The sequence below is a fragment of the Ranitomeya imitator genome, chromosome 2, assembly GCF_032444005.1.
Source record: "Ranitomeya imitator isolate aRanImi1 chromosome 2, aRanImi1.pri, whole genome shotgun sequence".
Taxonomy (NCBI): Eukaryota; Metazoa; Chordata; class Amphibia; order Anura; family Dendrobatidae; genus Ranitomeya; species Ranitomeya imitator.
The window spans coordinates 184,131,446-184,149,846 of NC_091283.1; the positions used below are offsets into that span (position 1 = coordinate 184,131,446).

General features: G+C 48.8%; 1 protein-coding gene across 1 annotated transcript; it reads right to left on the reverse strand.

The window, feature by feature from the left end:
* Positions 1-666: 666 nt before the first annotated feature.
* On the reverse strand, positions 667-1,593 carry PIGH (phosphatidylinositol glycan anchor biosynthesis class H). Its single transcript, XM_069748243.1, has one exon. The coding sequence runs from the start codon at positions 1,533-1,535 to the stop codon at positions 966-968; it is 570 nt and encodes a 189-aa protein (XP_069604344.1). The 5' UTR covers positions 1,536-1,593; the 3' UTR covers positions 667-965.
* Positions 1,594-18,401: the final 16,808 nt, after the last annotated feature.

Genomic DNA, 18,401 nt, shown 5'->3' on the forward strand with positions numbered 1-18,401 from the left:
CCACCTCCCTCCCTGCAGGACCCGGATCCGCGGCCATCTTGGATCCGGGGCTCGAGCAGGGAGGGAGGTGAGGAGACCCTCGCAGCAACGCGATCACATCGCGTTGCTGCGGGGGGCTCAGGGAAGCCCGCAGGGAGCCCCCTCCCTGCGCGGTGCTTCCCTGCGCGGTGCTTCCCTGCACCGCCGGCACATCGCGATCATCTTTGATCGCGGTGTGCCAGGGGTTAATGTGCCGGGGGCGGTCCGTGACCGCTCCTGGCACATAGTGCCGGATGTCAGCTGCGATAAGCAGCTGACACCCGGCCGCGATCGGCCGCGCTCCCCCCGTGAGCGCGGCCGATCGGCTATGACGTACTATCCCGTCCAGGGTCAGATAAGCCCAGGGCACCTCGACGGGATAGTACGTCTAAGGTCACAAAGGGGTTAAAGAGTCATCCAACTTAAAAAAAAAAAAAAAAAAAGTTTATAAAATAACTTTTCAAATGGCAGAAACTAAATTTTTGGAAGATCGCGGCCACCTTTAAAAAAAATAAATAAAAATAAAATATATATAATTTTTTTTTTTTTTTTTATTTGGAATGATCGAAAACCAAGATGGCCACCCAGCTTATGCTTAACACTCTTTTTTTCCCCAGGAGTCATTACAGAAGAAACTGTTCCAATATCTTCCCCAAAAACTTGTTTGTTTTGAGTTTTCTCTGTAAAAAAAAAAAAAAAATAGAAAAATGCTGTGTGAACATACCCTAAGGCTTTTTTTTTTTTTTTAGGCCACGTGCACACTGAGTATTTTGGTGAGTTTTTTTTTATTGTTTTTTTCCCCTGAAGAATCTTTTCTCTTGCAGCCTTCTAATTGGACGGTTTCGGTTTTTTTCCCCCTCAAGGAATTTTGCAAAATTTCTTCAGAGCATAAAATGCAAAAAAAAAAAAAAAAAAACCTCAACAGAGAAATGAAAGCTTCGAGCGTGTTAAGCGGTTTTCCCGCCATGTTCCCTCTGGGAGGCCAGGATCTCCTGGCAGCTCCGGTAGATCTCCCCCAGGCAGTCCACACGGGGCCGGGAGCCCTGGAACACGGGGACCACCTGGGACAGCCCGGCCTGCGGCTCGCTGGGGTCCCGGAGGAGCAGGCACAGGTAGTAGTTCACCCGGTGCAGGGAGAGGCCCTCGTTGATGACGACGTCTTGAACCCTGCACATCTCCACGAAGACGGTCCGTTCCCGGCCGGAGGCGTACGTGGTCGTAGTCTGGATCCCCAGGGAGCCCAGGATCAGCAGGGACTCGTGATCCACCTTCACCAGGTGCAGGTAGAGCAGCAGCCCCACGATGGACACCAAGATGGCCGCCGTCAGCACCGCGCTGTGCTGCGTGTAGAAGAATACGGCGTAGGCGGCGATCCACACCGTGCACGTCCAGCTGGCGAGGGAGCGGACGGACAGCTTGGCGCTGGTGACGGTGAAGTCCTGGCAGGTGTCGCCGTACGTCTGCTGCTGCAGCGTGATCGCGTTCCCGTACACATCCATGTACGCCTTACCCGCCATTGTGGAGAAGGGCAACTGCTGGAGTCTAGAGCGCTGCAGGACCTGCGATGACGTCACTGTCATGTGGTCAGTCACGTGACTAGGCGAGTCATCACCAGCAGCACCACACTGACAATGATTGCTCTGAAGTGGAAAGAGTTAATACAACGGCTCGTAGCTCCGTCCCATCTGCAACACGTCATATTTTAACCCTATGATGATGCGAGCGAGCGGATGACAGACGGGCAATGCCCTCTCTAATCTGTGCGCACTGGAAAGGAAATAGTTAACACCTACAGGATTAATATCACCGACAACAGCTCCGCCTATCAGAAATGTTTAACGCTGTCATTTCCAGAACGCACAGCCTGGAGGGAATATTGCAAGGGCATGATGGGAGTTGTAGTTGTGACACCATATCTCCCATCTTTGAAAGACAGGAAAAAAGGACACAGGCTTGTAATGCACCGCGGGAATTTCTATTTTGTGCTAAGCCACTTCTCTAACCTCCTCCGGTCCTTTATATGGGCCCGCACAGAAATGTGGCGTTTAGGGAAGCCCATTAGCGTTCACACACTGCATGGTACAGCTTTCCAGGCCCACACAGTGCCCCATACACAGTATGATGCCCCCTCAGTACATTCCCCCCAACACAGGATGACGCCCCCTCTACATTCCCCCAACACAGGATGATGCCCCCTCAGTACATCCCCCCCCCCCACACACACACAGTATGACGCCCCCTCAGTACATTCCCCCCCAACACAGGATAACCCCCCATACACAGTATGATGCCCCCTCAGTACATTCCCCCCCAACACAGGATAACCCCCCATACACAGTATGACGCCCCCTCAGTACATTCCCCCCCAACACAGGATAACCCCCCATACACAGTATGATGCCCCCTCAGTACATTCACCCCAACACAGGATAACCCCCCCCCCACACACACACACAGTATGACATCCCCTCAGTACATTCCCCACACACAGTATGATGCCCCCTCAGTATGCAGCACCCCAGGGTCCTGGTCGTTGCAGTAATGTAATTCTTCCACCAGGGGGAGTGATGTTATGTCTGAAGGCAATGAAGGAGATCTCTTTATCAGGTAACACAATGCATGCAACATGTTCACACTCCAGACCAGAAGGGGGAGCTCTAAGCCTGTTTTAGGTGAACTCCCCTATAAAACATCCTGATCTGGAGGAAAAAGGGTTCAGAGTTGAGTTCCTGTCAGGAAGACAGAGGAAGAGGAGCTCCGTGGCATGAAGTGATACAGCTCCTGGGAAGAGACATAGAAAGCAGAACATATTGCAGAGAGTGTGCAGGAAAGCAGAGCACAGGAGAGGAATATCAGAGGGAGACCAGCCAGGAGCAGGCTGCTTCCTTCTGAGGCACAGAATCCGGTAGCCAGAATACCGAGGGAGTAACGATCTCTACGATTTACTTCAGAGACTGGCAGGACAGATAATTGCACATTGCTGATCCGCACCTACACCAAGGAGGCACGGTGGCAACTTGTGGAGGCTGGGGCGTGCTACAGTCCCTGTAAAAAGCCTCAGGCCATCAGTCATTCGGGTTGTTCCTATCCATCTGGGGGACAGAGAGAAAGACATAACATCTAGAACACCACCAACAGTTGTGAGGACCTCACCAAGGAGCTCAGCAGGGAGGAACTACAACACTCAGGCGCTAGAGGAAGGCTACTGATTTCTACCTGGATAAGGGGACTCTGGAGTTGCCTTCAGACCGGCCGGACTCTGCCTACCCTGCAATCTGGTGCTCTGGGCTGTGGATACTGAAGCCTTCAGTAAAGGTAAAGAGACTGCAACCTTGTGTCCTCGTTCTTCACTGCGCCTCACACCATCCACCATCTACATTCTGGGAAGCCATGGGGACATACTTCACCTGTGGGAAGGTATACCAACTAGCTGCCATAACATCACCCCAGCGGACCCCTAAGCAGCATCGGTCACCCTGACTGAATACCACAGGTGGCGTCACGAACATTATCCCTTTAAAGACCTTACCCCCATTTACAACGGACGTCCCAAGGGCCACAGACCGGGTCAGCCACCGTGACATCCCCCTTGAGAACCGAAGGGCCCGGTGCTGAGTTCCCCTAGCCCTCGGGGGCGCTCCAAGTACAATTGTTAGGTTGAACAATTTAATAATAAAATGTTCACTTCACTTAAGTTGCCTACTCCTGGCCTAATGGATATTGATCAGGTGCGCACCAAAGAAATAAACATATAACAACACACAGTCATATGTAAACTCTCCATGATCAATCTATGGCCCAGCTGCAAGGGAAAAAGAGACTTTATTCAGTCAGAACACATGGTTACATATCCCCTGTAAGGGGGCTCGGTTAGCTCTAAAATGGGAGTGATCGGATGCATTCCATTGGTTAGTGGGTTGGGCAATGAGCAAGTCCATGGGTGGATCCATGAGGTCATCAGGGTGGGTTGGTCCATGAGGTCATCAAGGTGGGCGTCACTGTGGGTGGATCCATGAGGTGACCAGAGTGGGCGTCATCTTGGATACCAGCCAGGCAGCCACATGGCTCTCTGATACAGGAAATGGCAGCCATCTTTAGTGTCTTACTTTCATCTAAAAAACTTATGTAAGATCAAACAATACACGTTATGGGTCACTTCTCTCAATCTCTTATGGCTTGGGGTTAATTAAGTATTTGATCTTATGGCTCTCCTCAACAGTCCCCCCTAAATACTTTATTAACCTTTTTTTTTTTTTTTATCTTGATCCCACCGTGGTTCCCTAACCCACCAGTGTTAAGTGTCACTATGACATCAGAGGATTCATGACAATACAGATGCTATAGACACCAGAGAATGTGTGACCAATTATGGATATATCAGGAGGTATCTCGGAGCGCGCTACCAGCGTCCTCGGGACTTTTCTACCTGCTGGATCTATTACTCTCCAATCTCCCATCTCCATGGTTACATAAAATACACGTCACTCACCCTGATGTAACACATCCTAGATCTGACCGTCTCGCCTGGGAGGGGGGAATTGGAGTTTTCACCAGTTTGAGACAAGTTTTCCCTTGTGGAAAACCTCCCTTTGTAGCTGGACTTTGACAAGCAGGTCAGATCCTACTCTGTCCCTAACTGTCTAACAAGTTTATAATGTGAGAGATGGATTAAATGGCGCTATAACAATAAACAATAATAATAATAATAATATGGATCCAGGAGACGCTCAGCAATCCTGACTGAAGTAGTAGTAGTCAGGAGCACTTGGTAGGGACCCTCAAATCTCGACTGCAGGGATGTCTTTCTGATGAACTTCTTTACCAGCATGTAGTCACCAGGTTGGAAATCATGGGTACCTTCACTGGAATCTGGAATGGATGATAAAACTTGTACATGTGTTACTGACAGTTCTTTTAGTAAGGACAATTACATAATTTACAAGAGTATCACTTCCTAAAGCTAGTTGTTGTGGAAAATATTGACCCAACCTTGGAGGCTCCCCCAAAAAGAATCTCGTGTGGTGTGAGTTTGGTGGGACCCCTTGGAGTGTTTCTGACTGAGTATAAGGCAATGGGCAAAATGTCTGTCCAAGTCTGACCTCCTAACTGGCTTTCAGTATTTTATTTTTCAAGGTGCCATTCAGTGTTTCTACTTTCCCACTGCTCTGTGGGTGATATGGAGTATGTAAACCCAAATCAGCTCCCACCAATGTCCATAGTTCCTTAGTCAGTGCTGCAGTGAACGCAGGTACTTGGTCACTCTCAATTACCTCTGGGACCCCATATCTGCATACTACTTCAGTCATCAGTCTCTTAACAGTCACTCTGGCAGTCATGTTTATTACTGGATAGGCTTCGGGCCATCCTGAGAACATGTCAGTCACTACCAGTACATACTCGTACTTCCCTACTTTTGGCATTTGAATGTGATCAATCTGAATCCTCCGAAAGGGATAGAGTGGTTTAGCCAATGTTTCTGAGTAACTTTCTGGGGCGGTGCTGGATTGCATGTTGCACACACAAGGCAGGAATTGCAGTATTTTTGGGTGACAGTAGAGATCCCAAGTGCCATGTAAGTCTTCCAAATCAGGTCAATCATCTGATTCCGGCCTCTGGGCGATACCGTGTGCCCATTCTGTCTCCGAGGAATACAGATTACGGGGTAGACAGAACTTTTTGTTCACCCTCCAGACTCCATCTTCATCATTTTTTAGCTCCTCCTTCTTGTCATGGCTTCTTTTCATCATCCAATGTCTTGATGTAGATGGATAATCCTCATAAGAGAGCCTTTAGTCCCTTCTTCAATGTTTTGTGACACGTACACCGCTGCTTTCTCGTTCCCAAATGGATCAGCAGCATAGGTTTTTACTGTTTTGTCAGCAAAGAAGTTCCTCCTTGCTTCTGGAGAATCCAATCTTCCGTGAGCTTTGATCTTGATCACTGCAACCTCCGAACGTAGATCAAGAGCGGCCACAAGTTCTTGTATGGTAGCAGCATGTTTTACAGGAGTTCCACTGGACGTTAGGTATCCTCTGGCTGCCCAGATACTGCCGAAGTCATGAGCCACTCCGAAAGCATATCTTGAATCCGTGTAGAGGTTGACCACCTTCTCCGTTGCTTCCTGACAAGCCAACGTCAAAGCTTTAAGTTCCGCTTCTTGTGCAGACATGTGCGGTGGTAGTGATCCAGCTGAGATGACCTGGTCATGTGTAACCACGGCATATCCCGTATGGAACCTTCCCGTTTCATCTGCAAATCTGGAACCATCAGTGAGGAACGTCAGGTCAGCATGTGGGAATGGGTCTTCAGACACGTTTTTCTTGGAGGCTACTTCTTTCTGCATTTGTTCAAGACAGTCATGATCCTCCTTTGAGTGTGTAGAGGCATCTTCTCCGAGAGCATGAGCATCATCATCCACATCCCCCCTGGAAAGAGGAAGCAGCATGGACAGTTTGAAGATGCTGCAGCGGACAAGAGTGACATTATCCGGAACCAACAGCGAATATTGTAGTCTCATATGACGCTGCACCAACATATGCTTAGGGTTGCAGGAATAGCAATTATGTCGTGTGGAGCCATTAAGAGAACTGGATGTCCTCAGATGATATCAGAATTTGGGATTCCAAAAGCTGGTGCAGACTGTATGGCCTGTTTAAGAGCGTAGAAAGCTTCCACGGATTTGGTACATAGTGGAAACGCTGATGTCTTGAGGTCTTTGTACAATGGCTGCATCAGCTTTGAGGCATCTGGAATCCTTTGGCGACAATAAGTGATAGGTCAGCCAGCTCATCCGAGGCCCATGTCTTGGGTTCTTGGCAGAACTCAACACCAGAGTCCCATGTCTTGCCATTGGCAAGTGAGTCATCATTGAACACGATATCCATAACAGGCCAATATGCATCGACTGCTTTAAGATTTGACAGGGAAATTAGATCTTGCCACGTAGCTGGGTAAGTACTTTGGATTTGAAGCATGCTTCTGTAGAAAGGCATCGGCTGTTTTTCTGGATCTGGAGCTTGGTACAACAGAGTAGCAGCTTGCTGGGGTGTAAACTTGACGTAGAGGGTGGGCTCCTCAGACATGAGCATTGGCACTGTTGGTGGTGACACCTGAGGCGGGAGTAGAGATGGCACCGGAATTGTCAAGGTCTCAATTTGCTCACTAATATTCGCATACTCTAAAATGCGAGTTATTGCTGCATGAAGTTGTTGAGCACTAACGTCTGGATGAATAGGGTCAAAAGTAGGGGTCACAGCGTGTATGATCATTCTACATGGAAGATTGCCAGCTTTAGTCACCACTATGTCCCCAACAGCTATCTGACCATGTGACTCAACAATGATTTGACTGTCAGCTTGAATAGTCGCCCCTCCTGCTTACACTATAGCTCTAGCTACACCTCCATTATGCTCTAACCGAGAATTGGCAGCTTTAACAATAGCGTCTGTTTCCATTGTCGTTATGTCACCCTTTCCCACCACTAACAAGGGTCCCTCAGGAAGTTCTTTTTCGAAAACAGGTTGCCAACATTCCCTCCCCTTTGTGCTTCCTGTGATATTGACATCCCCCTCCCAGATTGAGCCCCCCCTTGATACAGTTGCCACCGTCCCATACAGGTGTGCACTTGGCTGCAAGAGAGCCTGTGAGGTACTGGGTATAGGGTTAGGTAGACTGTGTGAGAGTGCTATTGTAGTGGAAGCGTTGGGAGGAGAGGCCATTGCTTGGAGCATCTTGTGTGGGTGGTTGTGAACAGGTAATTCAGAACCACAATGGACACTGAAGTTCAGAGCACACAAAGTGACCTGACAATTACCAAAAACATAGGACGAGCTCTGAGACGTGGGAACTCCGCTGACCGCAATCCCCAATCCTATCACACAACACCAGAGGTAGCCGTGGATTGCGCCTAATGCTCCCTATGCAACTCGGCACAGCCTGAGAAACTAACCAGCCCTGAAGATAGAAAAATAAGCCTACCTTGCCTCAGAGAAACTCCCCAAAGGAAAAGGCAGCCCCCCACATATAATGACTGTGAGTAAAGATGAAAACACAAACACAGAGATGAAATAGATTTAGCAAAGTGAGGCCCGACTTACTGAATAGACCGAGGATAGGAAAGATAGCTTTGCGGTCAACACAAAAACCTACAAACAACCACGCAGAGGGGCAAAAAGACCCTCCGCACCGACTAACGGTACGGAGGTGCTCCCTCTGCGTCTGAGCTTCCAGCAAGCAAGAAAAACCAACAAAGCAAGCTGGACAGAAAAAAATAGCAAACAAAAATAACACAAGCAAAACTTAGCTTACGCAGGACAGACTGGCCACAGGAACGATCCAGGAGGAAGCAAGACCAATACTAGAGCATTGACTGGAGGCCAGGATAAAAGCACTAGGTGGAGTTAAATAGAGCAGCACCTAACGACTTAACCTCATCACCTGAGGAAGGAAACTCAGAAGCCGCAGTACCACTCTCATCCACCAAAGGAAGCTCATAGACAGAACCAGCCGAAGTACCACTCACGACCACAGGAGGGAGCTTGGCCACAGAATTCACAGCAGTGGGTGTGCGGCTAAATTGGCAGTGGAAGTGACAGTAGAAAGGGTTGGTGCCGAGGACGATCCAGGCGGGAGCATTGCTAGATAGGGGAAAGGTTCGGTGCCCCATTGGAAACCACTGAGACAGGATACATGGGTAAAGCTTGTTCACTTCCCAAAGGAAAATAGTATTGGCCGTTAGTGGTCATTACTGGGTAACAAGGATTTGGTGATGTGGTGTATAGCCTTAGTCTAAGATGTTCACCACCAGGAGCAGCACATTTGCCATCCAGAAAATGGCTACCGTCAGAATTACATGTTATCCACAAAATGGCCACCATTAGAATTAACACATTTGCCATCCACAGAATGGCCGCCGCCAGCATGAACACATTTGCCATCCATAAAATGGCTGCTACCAGCATTAACAAATTTACCATCCACAAAATGGATGCTACCAGCATTAACAAATTTACCATCCACAAAATGGCTGCTACCAGCATTAGCAAATTTACCATTTACAAAATGGCTACTACCAGCATTAACAAATTTACCATTCACAAAATGGCTGCCGTCAGCACTAACAAATTTGCCATTTACAAAATGGCTACTACCAGCATTAACAAATTTACCATTCACAAAATGGCTGCCGTCAGCACTAACAAATTTGCCATTCACAAGATGGCCGCCGTCAGGGTTAGCACATGGCTCTGGGCCACCATTATAAGGTGGTGGCCCCTTACAGGATATATTTTTGTAATACACATAACTCAAAACTCTGCCCTTTTTATTCCTTTCCTCTTCTACCCAATTTTCTCTATACAGACTTTCAGAGACTCTCTCCCATGCCCTAGCAGTAGACAACAATCCATTATCTTCTAGGATACCTTTTCTTTCTTTCAAGACAATCTTCCACTCCAGGGGCTGTAACCTCCCCTCTTCTGGCATTCCACACAACTTCATAAGCTTTTTACATTGTTTAACATGACTCTTCCCTTCACGAGTCGCTACTAATGTGCACAAGTCTATCTTGCCATCTGAATTTGGCTTAGTGCCAATACGGCAGAACTGCATACATTTCTCCATCTTTCTATAGATATCTATATCTCTATCAAGATAACAAACACCAAACAAACAATAAGACGGGGGAGATGACTCAAACCTGAGATTCTAAAGAGAACTGAGTCTGCAGTACTCAGTTCCTATTCTTTCTTGTCACGTGGTCCCTGTCTGACTTCCGTATTCTGTACTTTACAAACCAATTATTCCCTACTTAGTCAAATTGCTGCCTAACTTACCAGTCCCCGTGCAGAGTCAACTCACTCGATGCCACGGGGCAAAAAAACTATAAATTTATTTATTTGGCTCGAACTGAGTCATCTCACTCCAAGTTTTAATGAGCCGCTACACAATTTATTAGGCGCCGAACTGAGTCATCTCACTCCAAGTTTTACCGGGCCCCCCCTAGGCCGAGTCAATCACTCAAGGTCCTAGTCTCTCTTATACAGAACTGAAAATCTTATCACAGGCGACAACCATGTACTGTACCACAGACAAAAATATTTTTTTTTTTTTTTCTTACACTTGCTTGCTTTTCTTTTCTAAAAACTTGCTTTTCCTGTACTAACACTTGCTTTTCCTTCACTAAAAAAAAAAAAAAACAACTTGCTTTTCCTGTTCTAACTACCAGTCATCTCCCCTCCTCACAACACATAACAGGCAGTAGGCAACTAAAACATGTGACGGTTCTTGCAATTAAATGACCAGCAGCGGAGAGACCCTTCTGCCGTCTTACAGATACCACGAAGACCGGACACGGTCAGGCAATCTGCACAGGATACCCCGAAGGACACAAGGTAAAGACTACAGATTATAAAAATCAGCAGACTTACCGTGTTCTGATAAGGAGGTGATCAGTCTCCACGTTCGGGGTATTCAGCGCGTTCTGCCGTTCCAGTCGCCGGTCCTCAGGGTTCAGGGCTCTTCCTCTGCTGGCCCCACGTTGGGCGCCAAATTGTTAGGTTGAACAATTTAATAATAAAATGTTCACTTCACTTAAGTTGCCTACTCCTGGCCTAATGGATATTGATCAGGTGCGCACCAAAGAAATAAACATATAACAACACACAGTCATATGTAAACTCTCCATGATCAATCTATGGCCCAGCTGCAAGGGAAAAAGATACTTTATTCAGTCAGAACACATGGTTACATATCCCCTGTAAGGGGGCTCGGTTAGCTCTAAAATGGGAGTGATCGGATGCATTCCATTGGTTAGTGGGTTGGGCAATGAGCAAGTCCATGGGTGGATCCATGAGGTCATCAGGGTGGGTTGGTCCATGAGGTCATCAAGGTGGGCGTCACTGTGGGTGGATCCATGAGGTGACCAGAGTGGGCGTCATCTTGGATACCAGCCAGGCAGCCACATGGCTCTCTGATACAGGAAATGGCAGCCATCTTTAGTGTCTTACTTTCATCTAAAAAACTTATGTAAGATCAAACAATACACGTTATGGGTCACTTCTCTCAATCTCTTATGGCTTGGGGTTAATTAAGTATTTGATCTTATGGCTCTCCTCAACACATTCCTCCACACACACACACACACACACACACACTATGATGCCCCTTCAGTACATTCCCTCCAACACAGGATAACGCCCCCTCAGTACATTCCCCACACACAGTATAATGCCCCATCAGTATATTCCCCACACAGTATAATGCCCCATCAGTATATTCCCCACACACAGCATAATGCCCCCTTAGTACATTCCCCCACAGAGTATGACACCCCCTTAGTACACCCCCCACACACACACACAGTATGATGCCCCCTCAGGATATCCCCCCCCACACACACACAGTATGATGCCCCCTCAGTATATTCTCCACACAGTATAATGCCCCCTCAGTACATTCCCCACAGACAGCATAATGCCCCCTCAGTACATTCCCCACAGACAGCATAATGCCCCCTCAGTACATTCCCCAGACAGCATAATGCCCCCTCAGTACATTCTACACACACAGCATGATGCCCCCTCAGTATATTCCCCACACACAGTATAATGCCCCCTCAGTATATTCCCCACACACAGTATAATGCGCCCTCAGTATATTCCCCACACAGCATAATGCCCCCTTAGTACATTCCCCCTCAGAGTATGACACCCCCTTAGTACACCCTCCACAGAGTATGATGCCCCCTCAGTACATTCCATACACACCGTATAATGCCCCCCTCAGTACATTCCCCACACAGTATGATGCCCTTAGTACATTCCCCACACACAGTATGACGCCCCCTTAGTACACCCCCCACACCGTATAATGCCCCCTCAGTACATTCCCCACACACAGTATGACGCCCCCTTAGTACACCACACACACACACACACACACACACACACACACGATGACGCCCCCTCAGTACATTCCCACACACACTATAATGCCCCAGCAGTATATTCCCTACACAGTATAATGCCCCCTCAGTATATTCCCCACACACAGCATAATGCCCCCTCAGTATATTCCCCACACACAGCATAATGCCCCCTCAGTATATTCCCCACACACAGCATAATGCCCCCTTAGTATATTCCCCACACACAGCATAATGCCCCCTCAGTACATTCCCCCACAGAGTATGACAGCCCCTTAGTACACCCCCCACATAGTATGATGCCCCCTCAGGATATCCCCCCCACACACACAGTATGATGCCCCCTCAGTATATTCCCCACACAGTATAATGCCCCCTCAGTACATTCCCCACACACAGCATAATGCCCCTTTAGTACATTCCCCCACAAAGTATGACGCCCCCTTAGTACACCCTCCACAGAGTATGATGCCCCCTCAGTACATTCCCCACACACCGTATAATGCCCCCCTCAGTACATTCCCCACACAGTATGATGCCCCCTTAGTACATTCCCCACACACAGTATGACGCCCCCTTAGTACACCCCCCCATACAGGATGATGCCCTCACAGCAGGGCCGCCATCAGGGCATTACAGCCCTTACTGTTGTATGGGGCCCGGAGATCAGGAGGACAGAGGAGGGCCCGGAAATGCTGGCTGCTCGGGCCCCGCCCCCTTTGCTTCAGCTGAGCAGCTCACCGAGAACCAGAGGCAAGGGGGCCAGTCACCGTCACCCATCACTTATTAACAGTAAGGCTTCTTTACTTTTCACAACTGTGTGCACGGTGCAGCATCTCCCATCTGTGTTCTTCCTCCTGCTCCTCCTCCTGGCTTGTCCTGTCTGGCACCTGCTAGATGCCTTCTTGTCCCTGCACTGCACACACTTCCAGCCTGTGCAGGACAGCGTCTGCACACTCGTGGCTGGAGGGAAGCTGTGTGCAGGACCTCAATCACCCCCAGAACAGGAGGTAAAGAACAGCCTGAATGTGTCCGATTGTTTAGGAGAGTAAAGAGGGGAGGCAGGGGCTGCAGTCAGAGACTAGAAGCAGTGATTTACTGACTGTGACCCCGGAGCTTTGTGCTATCTGGTTGGTGTAGGATTCTCATCCACACACAGTACCGACCAGAGAGCTCAGAGCTGGGGAACACTGGCACTAATCACTAGCTGTATTCTCTGACAGGCTGCCTCATGTCATTGATACTGAGCCCTGAGCCCATTCCCCAGTGAAGACTTTATTCACATAAACTGTACCTGTTGCATTTAACACACAGGTACAATGCATAGACACATAATACATACATGTATAGTATATCACCAGGGCATTACTGACATGAGGGAGCATCGCCGCAGGAGCACGGCCAGGTAAGAGGAAAGATTTTTTTATTTTTATTGAAAGCGGCAAGCCCGGGGCAGAATGGGAGACACGGGGGGGGAACAATGGAGACACAGGGGGAAGTATGGAGATATGGGGAAGTATGGAGACACAGGGGGAAGAATGGAGACACAGGGGGAAGAATGGAGACACGGGGAAGTATGGCGACACGGGGAAGTATGGAGACACAGGGGGAAGTATGGAGACACGGGGAAGTATGGCGACACGGGGAAGTATGGAGACACGGGGAAGTATGGAGACACAGGGGGAAGTATGGAGACACAGGGGGAAGTATGGAGACAGGGGGAAGTATGGAGACACGGGGAAGTATGGAGACACAGGGGGAAGTATGGAGACAGGGGGAAGTATGGAGACACAGGGGGAAGTATGGAGACACGGGGAAGTATGGAGACACAGGGGGAAGTATGGAGACACAGGGGGAAGAATGGAGACGCGGGAAAATATGGAGACACAGGGGGAAGTATGGAGACACGGGGAAGTATGGCGACACGGGGAAGTATGGAGACACAGGGGGAAGTATGGAGACACGGGGAAGTATGGCGACACGGGGAAGTATGGAGACACGGGGAAGTATGGAGACACGGGGAAGTATGGAGACACAGGGGGAAGTATGGAGACAGGGGGAAGTATGGAGACACAGGGGGAAGTATGGAGACACGGGGAAGTATGGAGACACAGGGGGAAGAATGGAGACACAGGGGGAAGAATGGAGACACGGGGAAGTATGGAGACACGGGGAAGTATGGAGACACAGGGGGAAGTATGGAGACACGGAGAAGTATGGAGACACAGGGGGAAGTATGGAGACACGGGGAAGTATGGAGACACAGGGGGAAGAATGGAGACACGGGGAAATATGGAGACACGGGGGGTGAACAACGGAAACACAGGGGGAAGTATGGAGACACAGGGGGAAGTATGGAGACACGGGGAAGTATGGAGACACAGGGGGAAGTATGGAGACACGGAGAAGTATGGAGACACAGGGGGAAGTATGGAGACACGGGGAAGTATGGAGACACAGGGGGAAGAATGGAGACACGGGGAAATATGGAGACACGGGGGGTGAACAACGGAAACACAGGGGGAAGTATGGAGACACAGGGGGAAGTATGGAGACACGGGGAAGTATGGAGACACGTGGAAGTATGGCGACACGGGGAAGTATGGAGACAGGGGGAAGTATGGAGACGGGGAAGAATGGAGACACGGGGAAATATGGAGACACGGGGAAATATGGAGACACGGGGGGGAACAACGGAGACACAGGGGGAAGTATGGCGAGACGGTGGAAGTATGGAGACACTGGGGAAGTATGGAGACACAGGGGGAAGTATGGAGACACAGGGGGAAGTATGGAGACACTGGGGGAAGTATGGAGATACAGGGGGAAGTATGGAGACATAGGGGGAAGTATGGAGACATAGGGGGAAGTATGGAGACACAGGGGGAAGTATGGAGACAGGGGGAAGTATGGAGACAGGGGGAAGTATGGAGACACAGGGGGATGTATGGAGACACGGGGGAAGTATGGAGACACGGGGAAGTATGGAGACACAGGGGGAAGTATGGAGACACGGGGAAGTATGGAGACACGGAAGTATGGAGACACAGGGGAAGTATGGAAACACGGGGGAAGTATGGAGACACGGGGAAGTATGGAGACACGGGGGAAGAATGGAGAATGAAGAATGGAAACACGGGGAAATATGAAGACACGGGGCAGAATGGAGACGCAGAGGGAAGTATGGAGACACGGGGAAGTATGGAGACACGGGGAAGTATGGAGACATGGGGAAGTATGGAGACACGGGGGAAGAATGGAGAATGAAGAATGAAACTCGGGGAAATATGAAGTATGGAGACACGGAAGTATGGATACATGGGGGAAGTATGGAAACACGGGGGAAGTATGGAGACACGGGGAAGTATGGAGACATGGGGAAGTATGGAGACACGGGGGAAGAATGGAGAATGAAGAATGGAACACGGGGAAATATGAAGTATGGAGACACGGAAGTATGGATACATGGGGGAATTATGGAAACACGGGGGAAGTATGGAGACACAGGGGGAAGTATGGAGACACGGAAGTATGGAGACACGGGAAGTATGGAGACACGGGGAATTATGGAGACACGGGGGAAGTATTGAGACACGGGGGAAGTATGGAGACACGGGGAAGTATGGAGACACGGGGGAAGAATGGAGAATGAAGAATGGAAACACGGGGAAATATGAAGTATGGAGACACGGAAGTATGGATACACGGGGGAAGTATGGAGGCACGGGGAAGTATGGAGACACGGGGAAGTATGGAGACACGGGGAAGTATGGAGACACGGGGAAGTATGGAGACACAAGGAAGTATGGAGACACAGGGAAGTATGAAGACACAGAAGAATGGAAATGGGGAAGTATGGAGACACAGGGGGAAGTATGGAGACACGGGGAAGAATGGAAACAGGGAGAATGGAAACACGGAAGTATGGAGACACGGGAAGTATGGAGACACAGGGGGCAGAATGGAGATGCAGGGGGAAGTATGGAGACACGAAGTATGGAGACACAAGGAAGTATGGAGACACGGAAGAATGGAGACACAGGGAAGTATGGAGACACAGAAGAATGGAAACGGGGAAGTATGGAGACACGGAAGAATGGAAGCAGGGAGAATTTAAACAGAAGTATGGAGACACGGGGAAGTATGGGGACACAGGGACGTATGGAGACACACGGGAAGTATGGAGACACGGGAAGTATGGAGACACGGGAAGTATGGAGACACGGGAAGTATGGAGACACAGGGAAGTATGAAGACACAGAGAAGTATGGGGACACGGGGAAGTATGGAGACACGGGGAAGTATGGAAACGCAGGGAAGTATGGAGGCACAGGGGGCAGAATGGAGACACAGAAGTATGGGGACACAGGGAAGTATGGAGACATGGGGGAAGAATGGAGACAGGGAAGTATGCAGACACAGGGAAGTATGGAGACACAGGGGGAAGAATGGAGACACGGGAAGTATGGAGACACAGGAGGAAGTATGGAGACACGGGGCAGGATGCGAGACATGGTAGGATGGGAGACACGGGGGCAGGATGGGAAACACAGGGGGCAGGATGGGAGACACGGGGGCAGGATGGGAGACATGGGGCAGGTTGGGGGGCAGGATGGGAGACACGGGGCAGGATGGAGACAGATGGGGCAGGTTGGAGACATGGGGCAGGATGGAGACAGATGTGGCAGGATCATGGGGCAGGATGGAAACAAATGGGGCAGGATCATGGGGCATGCTCATGAAGCAGGATGGGGCATATCCAAGGGGCAGGATGGAGACAGATGGGGCAGGATGGAGACACATAGTGCAGGATCATGGGGCAGGATGGAGACACATGGGGCAGGATCATGGGGCAGGATGGAGACACATGGTGCAGGATCATGGGCAGGATGGATATAATAAAGACAGATGGGGCAGGATCATGGGACAGATAGGGCAGGATCATGGGACAAATGGGGCAGGATCATGGGACAGATGGGGCAGGATCACGGGACAGATGGGGCAGGATCACGGGACAGTTGGGGTAGGATCGGATATCACATGGGGGCAGAATGAATACTCATGAGGGCAGGATTGGAGAACATATGGCTGGAGCCAGGAATGAGATACATGGGGGTCACAATTGGGGATATTATTACCATAAGGGCTAATTGAGGGATATTATTATTGCAATGATGTATTTATTTTATTTTTTAAGGATACTGCTTTAAATGCGGGAGGCGGTACTGTTACTGTGCAGAGCGACACTATATTGCCTTTTTTCTTTATCTGGTGTAGTTTAGAAGTTGAGAAAAAATTAAGTAATGTGTTCTACAAGTGGTGCTCTAGCTAACTGTGTTATTTCCTGCAGAGACGAGCCCTGGCTGGAAGTGATGGCGGTCTGTGCTGGATGAAGATGAAAAGAAAAGATGAAGGACTTCACCTAGTGACGTCACTGGTGAGTCAGTGTTTTACCTGTAGACTGGCACTGTACACTGAATACTATATACAGCAGTCCTGAGTACAATTTCACCAGTGATCACTGTATTACCTTTAAACTGATACTATGTATAGAGCTCCTGTGTATAATGTCATTGATCACAGTATAACCTGTACAATATATACAGTTCTCGTGTGTATAATGTCACTGTTGATCACTGTATTACCTGTACACTAATACTGTATACAGACCTCCTGTGTATAATGTAATCTGGATCACTGTATTACCCGTACACTATACATTGTATACAGCGCTGCTGTGTATAATGTCACTGGTGAACACTGTATTACCTGTACACTGACCCTATATACAAAGCTCCTGTGTATAATGTCACCGATAATCACTGTATTACCTCTACACAGACATTGCATACTAAGTACAGATCTACTGTGTATAATAACACGTATGGTGAGATTAGTATTGTGTTTTTTTTTATTAATGATCAGTATTGTAGTGTTCAGTCACTATGTGGTGGTAATATGTTGTCCGGCCATGGTGTGGCGGTATTTGTTTCTTGCTTGTGCTATTTGGTCACTATGTGGTGGTAATATGTGATCTGGACATGGCGTGTCGGTATTTTTTCCTTGTATGTAGTATTATAGGTCTCTATGTGGTGGTAATATGGTGTCTGATCATGGTGAGGTAGTATTTGTCCCTTGTATGTGATATTATTGGTCATTTTAAGAATTGAAAAATAAATAAAAATATACCTAGATTGTATTGCTTATTTTAACAAATGATTAATAGGTTGCAGTAGAGTAGGGCCCGACCAAAAGAGTCTACCTTGTCGTGGTGGCGGCTTAAAAAATTGTTTGGCAAAACAAAAGCTGCCGGCTATATGTGTGATCTGGTGATGGGAACTGTTAATGTGTGATTGGTGAGAAGTGGAGTTTTTCCAAAAGAGTGGTGGGGCTGTGGCCAGTTTGAGGGGTGGAGGCGGGGCTGGGGTGGAGCCTGGGCGGAGTCTCGGGGGGGCCCTGA